At 36.8% G+C, this 14,818-nt stretch overlaps 2 protein-coding genes across 2 annotated transcripts; one reads left to right on the plus strand and one right to left on the minus strand.

Annotated features, from left to right (window-relative positions):
• On the plus strand, window positions 1,431-12,049 carry LOC105174555 (CLP protease regulatory subunit CLPX3, mitochondrial). Its single transcript, XM_011096701.2, is given in 16 exon segments — window positions 1,431-2,761; window positions 3,880-3,941; window positions 4,708-4,796; window positions 4,945-5,024; window positions 6,965-7,015; window positions 7,541-7,615; window positions 7,709-7,748; window positions 7,751-7,770; window positions 9,110-9,166; window positions 10,259-10,329; window positions 10,446-10,545; window positions 10,662-10,766; window positions 11,123-11,185; window positions 11,296-11,418; window positions 11,512-11,670; window positions 11,745-12,049. Coding segments are annotated over 16 exon segments (2,145 nt in total). The 5' UTR covers window positions 1,431-1,786; the 3' UTR covers window positions 11,820-12,049.
• Window positions 12,691-14,420, minus strand: LOC105174565. The gene is made up of 2 exons (XM_011096712.2): window positions 14,027-14,420; window positions 12,691-13,017 (listed from the first exon to the last, which is right to left on the minus strand). Exons 1-2 carry the CDS (start codon window positions 14,320-14,322, stop codon window positions 12,813-12,815), a joined length of 501 nt encoding a protein of 166 aa, XP_011095014.1. The 5' UTR covers window positions 14,323-14,420; the 3' UTR covers window positions 12,691-12,812.

The raw sequence follows: 14,818 nt of genomic DNA on the forward strand, positions 1-14,818 counted from the left end.
TTAAGAGAAGGAGAGAAATAAGGGAGAAGAGAGGCTCTCGAATTTGTTGGTGCCTTTAAATTCGTCTACATGAAACCAATGGCTGTCGGCCCACTCTGCATGAGCTCACCAACATAGACCCACGACGGACACTTCAACTTTGGGTCTCACTAGGCCACCCACACTGGGCCTTTCTGGGCCACCCACTACGGTGAGTCGATCTGCTGGGCCAATCACCTTGAGCTGCAAGGGCTATTTTGTAAGCTTGATGGACAACTTTATTTTCTGTGAGCTTTTTTTATTTAGCCCAACTTTTGTCACCCAATGTGGGATTAATTAGTGTAGGAATTTTTGCATATTGTACAAAACTCTATGTACATGCTTGTTCATTTTATTTAGATGGGATGGGAATCCCGATAATTCCTTGATTATAGTTAAAAAACCTGAACCTTAAACCCCTAAATCCTAAACTAGAATTTGAAAAAGAAATAAAGATCCTTAAATGAAATTTTGAAAACGTTGCTAGAATAAAAAAAAATTAAACGAGGAAAAAATAACAAATAAACTAGAAAGTCTCGTTTTTTTAGTAAAATTCCACATTTTTTACTCCTCTTCATACCAAACGGGCACCACTACACGGAACCAAAATGACCTCATTTCACACCATCGCACCTCGGAACGTCGTTGTTTCATATGTATGGGGTTGGAAAAATATACGGGAAGCGTTGGACCACAATTGGTACTTTAGCAGCAGCCTTGACATTATAGCTATTACTAATAGTAATATGTTAAGTATACGGTTAAATGCATTTTTTGTCATGTATTAGGTCATTTGGTGTTTTCGTCTTTTAACTTTTTAGGATAGCATTTTGATCCTACATCTTTTTTATTTTTGCGATTTTAATCCTTTTCTTCGCCGAAAAGGGTGAACTCAGTGAGAAAAATTACTGGAATTGTAAAAGTTTAAAAATAAATTCATGACGAAAATGCTACCTTAGAAACTTAGAGAACAAAAATGCTGATCAAAATGAGCAATAGGAATAATGTTCCAAATTTTAAAAAGTCCATAACATGTATTTTTTCTACGAGAATAGTGAACGCCAGTAAAAAAATAGGATTGAAATCTCAAAAAATAAAAAGATGCATGGGTAACATACTTCCTAGAAAGTTAATAGACGAAAACGCCAAATAATCCAAGTTATGGACAAAAAAATACATTTATGCCTTACATATAATATTAATATATTCTTATATATAAATAAATAGATATACAAGTTCTTTAGAAAAATTATATATTTTGTATTATGTATTAAAATATTTTTATATCAAATAAATATGAACTGTATATAGATATTGATGATGAAATCCAAATCATTCATCTGTTTAGTATTTAGATCTACAGATTTCTAAACGAGGGTAGAGAAGTATTTACAATTAAAATATTAAAATTTCATCAGTTAATCGGAACTGATCTACTAATCTGGGCTTTGGTTCTCCTGAAAATACTGTCGTACTTTATCTTCTCCAGTGTTCGTTTCTTCCTTTTTCTCCGGCCTCCCCAATACTCGCTTTCTTGCATATAAAGGTTAGATTAGATTAGAGGGGATTGGCTCGCGTTGCGCTAAACACATTCAAGCACGCACCTTCTTGTACTAAATTTTCTGATTTTTTACTACCTTGGATAACAAAATAAGAAATCCATCCATCTACACGCATCTGAATTTTGCTTCAAACAGTTAACTAACCGACGGCGCAATTTGTTTTCCTCGATAAAGGAGCGTTAGAATAGGAATTTACAGGAATAATTATGTCGGGAGTTTGGAGATGGAGAAAATTAAGAGAGGTAGCATTGGAGGCATCGAAGAAAGGTAAAGGTTGGTGGAGGTGGAACCACGCTCACCTCCAAAACCGGGGCTTGGTGAATTGCTTGCACGTGGGGTGTTATGTGAAGCGGAGGGAGTCTTTGATTGGAGTGCAGGAGAGATACAAGTGGGACCACGGTGGCAGCGGCAATGAGCAGCACCACACTACTCTGAGAATTAGGGCGGAGGCCAATTGCCCTCGTTGCTCCAAGCAAATGGATCTCCTCTTCACCAACCGCCCGCACCACCTCATTCCTCCCTCCTCCCCCAATCCCAATTTCGATGTACTCGATGGCGATACGCCTGTTCTTCCCACTGTTCCCAATAATAACATCATCAGTCATAATAGCAATAACAAGAGCAATAACTCTTCTACTAACACTATCCATGAGAGCAATAGTAACTTCATCAAAGATGGAGGTGGTGGTGATGGTGGTAGTGGAGGAGGAGTAGGGAACGCTTTCCAGGCAGTAAATCTTTGCCCCAATTGTAAGACGGCCTATTACTTCAGGCCCTTCAAGATGTCCCCTCTGCAGGGAAGTTTCATTGAGATTGGCAGGGTGAAAAGCAGGAATTCTGGTTCTGAGAAGAAATCAACTGATCCGCAAGACTATGGGAAGAGGCTTCGGCCCTCCTTCTGGGAGACCTTGAGGTCATATGGCGGTGAGCCACCAGAGAACTGGCCTCCACATCCGCCTCCATCAGGAAATGGGATTGCGGTGCATACCCCACCTGGTCCACCTTTTGCCCCAGGCGTCAATGTTATTAGAGCATCAGGTGGCAATGGCACTCGTAGTGGTGTTAACAATGGAGAGAAGAGCACCTGGGGTGGGTCTAATCTTGGTAAAAATTTACCCACTCCAAAGGAGATCTGCAAAGGACTTGACAAATTTGTTATTGGCCAGGAACGTGCAAAAAAGGTTGATCCTTTACTTTTTTCCTTTTTCCCTCCTATCATCAAAACTTGATGTTATATATGGTTTTGCATGTTGCTTTATGAGCTTGAACGTTACCAGTGTGTATCCTCATTTGTATACATAACTAAACAATAACTCTTTGTCCCAGATCCAGCATTTCGGAATTATCTGGTTCAAATCGGATACGGCCGATACATGACCAGATTGGTATTATCCAATTATATCACCGATAATATTGGACATTATCGGTGCCAATATAATGTGATGGTTGAGATGACTATATAAATTTATGAGTGGTGTTTACTCTTTTATGGATTTGTGAACTTCCTCATATCTTATTGTGGTTCATGCTCCTAAATTTACATAATCTTTGTCAAGCATAATCTTTGCAAGTGTAATAATGTTTTATCTCCTCTTTCTCTCTACTGCATTTTTATCAAGTAAATGTGATATTTATGGAATTAATCTGTATTACATCTGTGAAATTATGTTATAAGGGTAATATTTTTTTCTAATTGGTTGAATATTAATCTAAGCTATGATTCTTGAAGTGCCTGTACAACCCTTAAAAAGGTCATACTTGACATTAGCTTGACAAGTAATATTTTATGTTTAATTTTTTTAAGCGCTTCTGTGATTAATTTTATCAATGTTTGATATGACAAAAAACTTGGCGTGTAATATTATTGTAATTTGTGATATTTAATTTGTTTTTTAATTTTAACTATTTTTTTGAAAATTTTATAACATTGTAATATTACTGATGTGGAATATATATTCGTATCGTACGATAATATGCTGTGACTGATGTCGAATAATGCCCGCCACTTTGAACCATGATTATCAGAAGTAATCCATGTAAACTGATTCCCAAATTGTTTGAGCTTAATCATAGGTCATCGCAGCTAGCTGTTGCATACTGTTTATGTAATTTTTTTTTCAAGGATCCATGTGGTCGTTTCCATGAGTGAATGTTTATGTAACCTTGTTTCTCGGATCCATGCAGTGAATGTCTGTTTCTCACAATTAGTTTTACAAAAAGCATTTTCGCAATAAATTTGTGGTCATCTTTGTTTCAAAATGACCTGATTTCATATTTTGTTTACTGTTAATGTTGGCAGGTGCTCTCAGTGGCCGTGTACAACCACTACAAAAGGATTTATCATGCCTCCTTGCATAAAGGGTTAGCGACACATTGCCTTTCTGCTTATCTATTCATGCATTATTTTGGTACATAGTAGAAAAGGAAAAACAAACTTGATACCTCAATAAGGCAACTCCTGCTGTCTCTGCTAAATTAGACTCTTGATTTCTTGAGGTCGAAGCTCCAGTATCACAAGACTTTGGTCATGATTCATCCCAATACTTGCAAGCCTGCCAGGCAGTTATGCAATTGCCTCAATGTGTTCGAACTCTGCATCAGATTAACAGTTGAGAATCTATTCAATGACTATTTCTTCTGATTCTAAGCTCGCGTACTATTATCCTTCCGCAATTCCCCAAAATAAATGCCTTAAATCATCTCTCTAAGTCCACCTATGGTTGCTGGTCTGGGGTTTTCTTCAGCAAACTGTGCGAGTTAAGTTTCATAATGCCTGCACATAGGAAATACCAAGGAATGAGTTTGGAAGGCACGAAATTAAGATTCAGACTTGTAGAAAGGAGGATTCAGCAACTTTCCATACAGTTCCAGATTCTTTATGCCAGAGACGACCCTTGCTCTGGGACAACTCTAAGACAGTGCAATCTAGTGTCAGCATTAGCATCACCGAACTCTCTCTTCATTTTCTGTAAATCACTGAGAATTTTATCATGGCTGACCTCCAAGAATGAAAGGGGAACAAAAGCATTACTATTGATCTTGTTGTGATGTTTCATGTGGGCAGTTGAATATCTTCTAGTTCCATATTACTCATTTTATGGTCTAAATTTCTGTTTGTGTATGCTAGGTCGGAAGTTGAACCATCCACATTAGATGACGACGACAATGTAGACTTGGAAAAGAGCAATGTGCTTTTGATGGGTCCAACTGGCTCAGGTATGATTGACATGTTTCAAGCTTATATTTCTCCTGTTTGTCGGTTCAAATTGAGCTGGCTTCGCTATCTTTACTACATGAGCGTCTTCTATGCTTGTGGCTTAAATATCTCAAATAGGTTTTTGAACTGTTTATTGCATATAAATAGGGAAAACGCTACTTGCAAAAACTCTTGCTCGTTTTGTCAATGTACCTTTTGTGATTGCTGATGCAACTACTTTGACACAGGTAAGTGATTATGTTTTCACTTTCAATCAATTGTAATATAAAACTGCATGTGATAGGCCCTGGAGAAGGGGATGGGGTTGAAAAATGTAGATGCATTTATGTGCCGGCCCTAATATCTGAAATTTTCCTATGGATCGCATATTAGGTTTTATTAGGTGGGTTACATTGAATAGACTTTGTTGGTTAAGTTGTTTGCCCTTGTTAATCACGTCTATAGTGGTTGTTGCTCATGCAGGATTTCTTTACTTGGATATTAAGGTCGTCCAATAAATGCTGCAGAGTCTTAACATAAAAGATAATCTAAGAAAAAATAACCTTGGAATCTCTTGAGTCAACTTAAAATCTCGCTGAGGCCTTCTAAAGTCTCTCTTGAAGACACTTGATGGAGGACTCAGCATCAGCATTGACATTTGAATATCGCAAAAATAGACATATATCAATGGTAACGTCTAGAGTGGTTACCGAGGTAATTTGAAATGACCTTGATGTGGAGAAAGGTATTGACTATTACTTTAGGACTTGGATTTCTGTGGTTAGATTTAGTAATAGGTATTATGTAGTCATTTTAACTCCAAAATGAATCTTCCAATCTAGATCTATCGGAAAGCTTGTACAGGCGAGTTACAACTAAATAACCTTCCTTGAATTTCAGAAGAAACAAAAAATCAACTGAAAATTTGTGTTGTCTTCAGCAAATAGTCTTCATCTTTACTACATGCTGCCTGTGTATGAGCCTTTATGCTATCTCAAAAGAAGAAGACTGTAGTGTGATTACATGATCATGGAGACTGTGGCTAGCATAGTTTGTGAATACAAAATTCAAACATTATGTTTCCCCTTAAATCTGACTAGCAAATCAGTATAGTTCCCTCCCCCCTCTGAATCAGCATAGTTCCTTAACCTATATTATCCCCTGAAAGTCAATTGTAGTAAAGAAATATTTCGGAGAGGGAGGCATCACCCAATATAAAATACTTTATTATCTAATGTGGGACCATTTTTACAAAGTGAAGATGTTCTGTTGAAGATAATACTTCAGTTAGCATGTTGAATTTTCAAACTATGTTAAGAATTAAAGTATTTCAGTGCTTCATTCTCTAAGCACCCTCGAAATGACTAACAAATTGTTGCAATAACGCTGGAGAATGTGCATTACAGCGTCTAATTCATCATCAACATAGAATACTTCTTTGCATCATTAAGCTTCTGCATGAAGGACCCTAAATCCAAATTAAATGCCAATATCTTCTCATACCACAGAAAACCTTGCCATGAAAAACAAAATTTGCGTTGAAATATTAGAAATACCACAGGGTCCCATGGCAACGCAAAGCTTGCAGACTTGGTTTAACAAAATGTTATCCAAGACAAAAGTTTGGCTGTGACAACGACTTGCATAGTAAGAGGAGATAATGAGCAACTTCTAGAAGTTTGGAGTGTCCTTGCTGAGTTAGTGGAGTCTGTGCCTTAGGAATTGCCCAATAACCTTCCTCTAATGCTTGTTAAACAATGTGCAATTGATCTAGTAACTTCCCCTAACTACTCATACTGAGCATGCTGCACTTAGGAGACAAGTGAATGAGCTATTGGCTAAAGTTTTCTAATGAGGAATTGTAAGCCCTGATAGTTTGCCAGCTTAGATCACCCGAGAAAGGATGGATCTTAGCATGCAGATGTTGTGCTACTAATAGAAGTGGAACCAAATTTCCGTTTTCTATTTCTAGATTTGAAGGCACAATGGGAAATGGTCAATAAAAATGTTGTATTATCCAATATTTGTAGTTCTAGCTGTCTGGCTAGCTGCCTAACGGAACATGAGTCTAGCATCATTAATGTAGAACATGAAAACCTTTTCTTTTCAGTTCTAACTCCCCTCTGTTGTTTGTTACTTTTTTCTCATTCTCTTCAGCATATCTAAAATGAAGTTTGTGTATTTGCAGGCTGGTTACGTCGGTGAAGATGTTGAATCAATATTGTACAAATTACTCACCGTATGCTTATTATTTCTTCTTTAAATGCTTCATCTGAATTGTTATATTGAAATTCTACGGAAGCTATGAAAAAAGACTAATCGACCAATCAGGCCTGCATGTGTCAAGATTCACAACTTAAAGAAGTTAAAAGTGGTTCAACGTACCTAGGCTGAAAATATGCTGTAATTATATTAATCAGTTTGTGAAGGTGAAGAGATTTCTGAATTCTGATGCAAATAGAATTCAGGATTACAAATAGTCCCCGAAAATTTAAATTGTGAATCGTGAATAGTTGAGTTTATGTTGTAAGTATGAAATTCTCCATTACTCTGCATTTTGGATGCCTTTGCATTCAGGGTTCATCATGATGCTATGTTACTCTAGTGGTCTTTTTACCAAGTGTAACATTTGACATGGACTCGCAAGTTGGCAGTCACTGCATGTGGTTAAGTTTATGTTTTTGCCGGAAAATGGCAGTTTCAGTTTTGTCTTACATTAGTGTATGAATTAAACTTACTATGTCAATTTTCAATTTGCTTCAAGGTTGCTGAATTTAATGTGCAAGCTGCACAACAAGGGATGGTGTACATAGATGAAGTTGATAAGATAACGAAGAAGGTTCTCGTCTTTCCTGTACTATTCCTTGGAGATTTGATGAAATTTTTGTATGTCGTTCTAGTTTACAGTAATTTCTGTTTGTTTGGTGTTAAGGCTGAGAGCTTGAATATCAGCAGAGATGTCTCTGGTGAGGGTGATCAATGCTGGAAGGGACTGTAAGTTATAGTGCTCTTGTCAAGATTGATTTTCTTTGGGTGAATTATATGTGTTTCATCTGTGCATGACAACATGTGACCACCTCCACAAGAAATTACATTTTGTTTCTGTTACTAAATGACTTTTAGGGTGCACATGAACTAGGCTGCTCATGAATGGCTAGGTCTTCCGTTTGTGTAGAGTTCTCTACGTCTCATCTATTTATATACGCTACAAAAGCTTGGATAAATTTATAAGGCTCTTACGGACAATCTTTAGAATGGTGTAACTGGTAGTCGATAAATTGCTTCATAACACAGGGCCTTCCCATGTTAGGGACTGAAAAAGCATACACATTCATTTTATGATCAAAGGGAGCAAGGAACGTCCTGACTTGTAGTCCCACCACCACAACCATTTACGACTTAGTGTGAGTCATTGCCTCATTAAGAGTATCAGCATCTTTTTACCTTAGTGGGTGTGTTGGGGACCTTAATTGTTAAATTTCTTTCCCTTTCATATTTCAACTTTTAGGTGAGGCGATCATTCAAAATACCTAGTCCTTGTACATGCAAGTTCCAATATAAAAGTTTGGCATCATATAGAATCATGGTAAAAAAACAACTTAGTAAACTATGTTTTCTATTTTTGTGTATCTGGAAGGCACATGTCCTCGGGGAATACTACTTGACTAAAATTGTATTATTTAGAAAGTCCCATAAGTTGACTTTTTGTTGTACAAGACACTAGGTTTATTTGTGGGCCTCCCTTGGGACATGTAGAGAGATTGGGCAGAATTTTGTGTATTGGGGGGGGGGGGGGGTTGGGGGTTCTGGGAAAAAGACAATGAGGTGATGAATTGCTTTTTCTCTCCATATTGGGCTCTTCCTCATCAATATTCTGGAGATTGTCTTTCTGCCTGGTCAATAGTCAATGCTTTTTGTTTCTTGTAAAATCTTTATTAGCAACAACTTTGTCATGAAATCCCCTTGATTGAAATTATAATTTCAAAGTTTGTGAGGACAATTTGTCCCCTTTCTTGTGAACTATGCTCTTCTGCATTTGTTCGCTTTTATCTCTCTCCCAGCGTCTATCTGCCTCTCATGAAAGCCTCCAGAATTTGAGACAAAGTAACAAACTGGAAAAGTGTGCTGCTGTGAACCTCTCTCCAGTAGAGTAGAAACCTATTATCTGCCAGTGAGCAGCTTTATTGGTTTATCTAGCCACTGGCTACTGGTTTCACTAGTTTGATAAGTTATCTGCATATCACAAACAAGTGCCACACTTTTGTAATTGATGCCATTGCCTGCAGATATTTTAAGCAAATGTCATACTCTCACACCCATTTGTTTATGCCAGATAGTAAATGTTCCCGAAAAAGGGGCTAGGAAGCACCCTCGGGGCGATAATATTCAGGTATTATGGTCCTAATTGTCTTCTGTTTGTTCAAATTTCTTGTCAGCTCCCATACTGAATCTTCTTTTCATTTGTATCATTAATGTTTGAAGTAACAATTACAGCATATGTACTATCTAATCTGTGCATGGATCACATATTTTTCAAAACATGAAAGAAGTATGTTTATTCAAGCAAAAATAAACAAGAGCAGGAAAAGGAAAATTGAGGAAGGGAAATACAGAGCTGTTAGTCGATCCCTTCCTCTTTCTCCTATATTTACTAAGTGAATAGGAAATATGAAGACAACAGTATAAAGGCAAGATATTTTGAATGCCCAACAAATCTTGATGGATGAATCACGAGGAAGAGGGACTAGGAACATTTAAGAACCTACTAGTTTTTTTCTGGTGGAGTTTGATCTTGAGGTTTCAATAACACTTATCCTATACTCATCGGTCATGGAACGTACAACTTGGTTTGGGAGACTATACAAAATCAATCACCAAAAGTTCAACACTATGGTCTTCCAAGTCAGGCGCTCAATTTGAATTCATAATTTTGTTCTGCACTTCATTTCCGAAACTTGTTTTTCGTTACCAAGAGCAAGTTTTCAGTATGGCTTAGTATGAGATTTTTGTTTAATTGGTAATTCGACGTCATTCTCATAGATTCTAATTGTGGAGTGGAGAAAGTCATAAAGAAATAGTAACCAGAAGGGTAAGAAAAAAAGTGTCATTCATGTGCCCCATATCAGCTTTGAAGTCTTAAAATTCCTATCAGGTGAATTTTGAAGTTTCTTGATCACACTTTCTCTTGCATGTATTGTTGGTTACTAGATTATATGGACTAGATGAGTGATGGTTGGCCAGTCTCATAGATATACTGGACTGTTAAATGTAAAATTTATTAATGAAATAAAAATTGCAATGGTAGAAAAGATGGTGACATTCATGTTAGGATTCTTTGTCACACTTGTTTTTAATGTCTTATTTCTGTTGGTAATACTGTTCTCCCCTTTCTATTGTGGCTTGTGATAGATTATTCCTTTATAATTGTGACCATCGCTCTTTACTAAGCATATAATTAGTTATCTTTCTATGTTTTCTCCAGATAGATACTAAAGACATCCTTTTTATATGTGGAGGAGCATTTGTTGATTTAGAGAAAACTATTTCTGAGAGGTGATTTTCCATGTGCACTATCTCCTCCTCATCTGGATGCTCTCTCAAATTGTACTATTGCTTGTTACTTTTAACTTAAATGATCTTAACAATGAAATGTGACTATGTTTTACCAGACGGCAGGATTCATCAATTGGGTTTGGAGCTCCTGTACGCGCTAACATGAGAGCAGGTGGAGTGATTGATGCTGCCGTAACATCATCTCTGCTTGAATCTGTAAGAATAAGGAGCTCGGAATATCTAAGCTATATCATTTGCTATCCTGGATTAAAGAGAATAATTATAATTAGCTCTAAGCTTTATTTCATGTCTGAAAAATTGATATTTTACAGGTTGAAAGTAGTGATCTTATAGCTTATGGTCTCATACCAGAATTTATTGGCCGCTTCCCTATTCTGGTTAGTTTGTCAGCCCTTACAGAAGACCAACTTGTTCAGGTATAATGACACTGTTTTACTAGTTAAGTTTCCCTCTTTTTATCTCATTTTATGCAGACAGGTGATTAATTTTACTTTGCCCAGCTAGGATGTCTCAACTGTTTAAATATTACTGAGAATTGCGATACATGGTCTTGGATGAGGATTGGTTATTTTCTTATTCGCTCTTCGTCTTTCTCTACATATCTAAACTTTTTCTTTGTTGCCATCTTATTACTCGTTTACATTTTGTTAACACACACATAAATGCATGTAAGATAGGTTAGATATCCTTTACTTGGTGGGTATGCATTTGACTGAAGTTCTCTGCCAAGTTATGCATTACGATTTATTTTCTTCTCTCATTTCGTCTACAGGTCCTGATGGAACCAAAAAATGCTCTTGGTAAGCAGTACAAGAAGTTATTTAAGATGAATAACGTAAGCCTTTTTTGCTTCATCATGCAAGCTGGTACTCTTTGTATCCTTGGTCCATTGAGAATTCTTGACACTAAACCAATTAACTTGTTTGAGTATGCATAAAATTCCAGGTAAAATTACATTTCACTGAAAAAGCCTTACGACTGATTTCCAATAAAGCAATGACCAAAAATACTGGTGCTAGAGGATTAAGAGCCATACTGGAAAATCTTCTAACAGATGCTATGTATGAGGTAAATGTAGTTATTGTGGACATCAGGTTTATGGTTATATCACATTTTTTTAGTGCTAGCTTTTAGCCATAACCATTACTTTGTCCTGTTTAGATTCCAGATGCGAAGACTGGAAAAGATAGAGTAGATGCTGTGGTCATTGACGATGAATCAGTGGGTAAAATAAATGAACCTGGATGTGGCGGGAAAATACTTCGTGGAGATGGTGCTTTGGAGAGATACCTTGCAGAGGCCAACTTCAAAGATCAGGCGGTATGATATAGTGCACATTATAGTAGATTAGAGTTTCAATTGGCTTCTACTGAAACAGGAATCTTATTCTCCAGGAAGAAAATGGTGCAGCTGAAGCAGAGCTGCAGGAAGGTGAATTGGAGGTCACATCAAGAGCAATGAGCATGTAGCATTTATTACAAGTAGTTCCAACTTTGTAAAATAGTTTTTTCTGCCTATCTCATTGTATTGTAAAACTTATTCATTTATAGTTTGTAGCCGTCACCTTCTCTGCATACATAGAAGATAGTTGAGTTGTAACAAAAAAAGAAAAATTTGAGTGGACGATAAGAGGTATAGGATTCAAGAAAGGTACAATTTTCACAATTAGTGCCTAATCCGGGCAATTACAACACCAAAATATTCTCATGTAACAAGAGGGTTAATAATTCTGAGCTAATGAAGTGCTGTAGTTGTTTGTCAACAAAAATACATGGATGCAACTGCAAAGATTGAAGGCATGGTGTAAAGTTGCGGTATTGCTATGATAAATGTTGTCAATCTTGGCGTGTAGGAATGATCATTGGATGACATTATGCAAATGCTTCATACAATGCTCAAAAATTAAGACATAAAAGTAAGACATAAATACACAATATTATTACGTAATGATTTTTTATTTCAGTTAAATGATTTGTCTTAAGCCGTGGATGAGCTACTTGATGAAGGTTCTCTCTCAATGGATTATCATGGGTTACAAATAAATTAAAGCATCATTGTAGAAGTCCAGCTGATCTATCTAACACAAAAGAAACCATCATAAATTGCAGGAACAGATGCTATACCGTCAAATTACAGGAGTGGGTGACTTCTGGATAAGTGCTGTCATTGCATCCTTTGAATTTACCCAACTAATGTTGGAATTCTTTTTGCAACTGCGGTACATATATATTTTTCATGAATTTTTCTAGTCGAGGCATGTGTGATACCTTTACTTAAATCCACTTGGAATCAGTTACGTTTGTAGGTGAGCGCACAAGCGAGGGAGAGTGAGCATGAGAGTAAAATGATGGTCAAAATCGGGATATCCAGCCATAAAAAGAAATATTAAGTATCATCGTGATTTAGGCATAACAAGAAATATCAGTGCTTGGCATTAGACAAGGCTCAACGATGACATCAGATCAATCAAATTTGTAATGCTTATCGACAGCTTCAGAAACATCCCAAGTGCAGCTCATTCCCTTGGGGAAGACAACCAAGTCACCCGCAACAATTTGAACTGCCTCATCAGATCCATCAGGGTAGACCTTAACGTTTCCTTCCAATAGGTAGCATGTCTCTTTGGAAGAGTATGTCCAAGGAAACTTGCTTGGAGGGCATCCCCACCTATTTTCAGAGATAAAGAATCATTAAAGCCAGCAAGAATCCATATAATATAAGGCCATTTGAAAAGCGAAACCACACCTCACTAATTTTTTGCCCTCATAAATCTTGTTATTAAAGCTCTACTGACCTTGCCCCTTCAAATTGTTTAAGAATTTCTCCCTCAAAGCTTCTATTGACTATTTTTGCACCCACGTGTTATTATGTTTAAGCATTCATGAATAAGAAGAAAGGTAATGTATAGATCAAAATACTCCTTAGGAGCACAGTTCATCTGGAAGAATCTCTAAATTTGAATTGGCAGCAAAGAGAACAACCAAAAGAGAAAACTTTTGTTAAATTAAGTAGGAAGAAACAGTTTAGTATATGACGTGATTACCTACAACTGAATTTGACAATGTAGTCAATCTGTTGTAGTTGGTGACCATGATACTTGTCCCACACACATGATCGTGTGCATTTCTTTTTTAAGTAATAAGGAGGCTTTTGTAACTTCTTGAGATGGGATATATAGTATGCAAAGGAGAACGAACTTGGACGACTGTCCAAATTAGCTGTGTGGCAAAGGGCCAGACTTTTCAACGAGTAAAGGTAACTTGTGTTTTAGAGGGAGAAATCTGTAGTACTGATGCCTTTGTTTACACAAACCGGACGCCCAACACATGAATGGAACTGCTTCTGTTCAAATTGATGTGCTTTGAAACATTTTACGTCATTTTTAAGATAAATATGAAAAATGAACTCAATCAGTCACAATGGTAAGATAGAGTTTAGTTGTATCAGAATTGGTAAAGCCAGACATGCGTGTACCCGTTACTCCTATGAAGTGCCTGAGTACCATGAGGATTGAACGCGAATTATCAAAAATGAATTTGGATAACCCTGACAAAAGCAATTCTAAAGTCTGGAACAACAGAGCAGGAACAGGCGGCAGATTGACGTATCATAATGGATGCATAACAAGAAACGGGAAAGAAAAAATGAGAGACGACAAGGGGCCCCAGATACATACTTGGGCCAAGAGCGAACACCGAGCTCGGAAAGCTTAGATTCAGGAGGGCTTTTAACGATCTTGATACCCAATTTCTCTATTTCCTTTGTTGTGGAGGCCATTATTTTGGAACTGGAAGAACTGAGACGGTAGATGTAGCGGTGGTGGCGGCTGGAGTAGCTTCCTACTGATCCAGTGACCAAGATTGTCCCGGTTGCACCTTTTCTTGATACTGAGCAAACGGGGTGTTTGGTTACAGATTTAAAGCCGTTCAGATGAGGAAAAGAAGCTCCTACTGTTATCCCAAAAGTGGCCATTTCAATAGAATTTTCTTGTTTTTTTTGGGCACCAACAAAGGCTACTGACTAGTGGGTAGAAGGAGATGAGGTGCTAGCACTAAAATCCACAACTTGTTGCTCTTATTACTCTCCACCAATATGACAAATCTATGTATATATACATCCAATCATCACCTTAATTATTCATAAAAAAAAATAATAATCATCAAATTTGATTTGGTAAAAGTTGAGGCAATAATATCCACCACTAGGTATTGATAAATCATTACATCACCTTTTGCAAATTGAAGCCGAGGTAAATAAACAATGAACAGAAATCAAATATCTGAGTTTGAATTAATGATATTGAACAAGGCAATTAGTTTAATTTCTCACTAGTTTAAGTAACATTTTATCTTTTCCTTTCGCAAAGAATAATTATGTATATATTTTTCATTACACTTAAATTTCATTACAAACACCAATATTACAGTATCACATAAATAATAAGATTATTAGTACAACAAAATTACTA

Source organism: Sesamum indicum, linkage group LG2 (genome assembly GCF_000512975.1).
Source record: "Sesamum indicum cultivar Zhongzhi No. 13 linkage group LG2, S_indicum_v1.0, whole genome shotgun sequence".
NCBI lineage: Eukaryota > Viridiplantae > Streptophyta > Magnoliopsida > Lamiales > Pedaliaceae > Sesamum > Sesamum indicum.

Excerpts from the sequence above, each read along its gene's own strand:
- LOC105174565 (XM_011096712.2), bottom strand. The coding sequence starts at position 14,322 with ATGGCCACTTTTGGGATAACAGTAGGAGCTTCTTTTCCTCATCTGAAC. Across the intron at positions 13,018-14,026 it reads GGTGTTCGCTCTTGGCCCAA|GTGGGGATGCCCTCCAAGCA; the intron begins GTATGTATCTGG and ends CTCTGAAAATAG.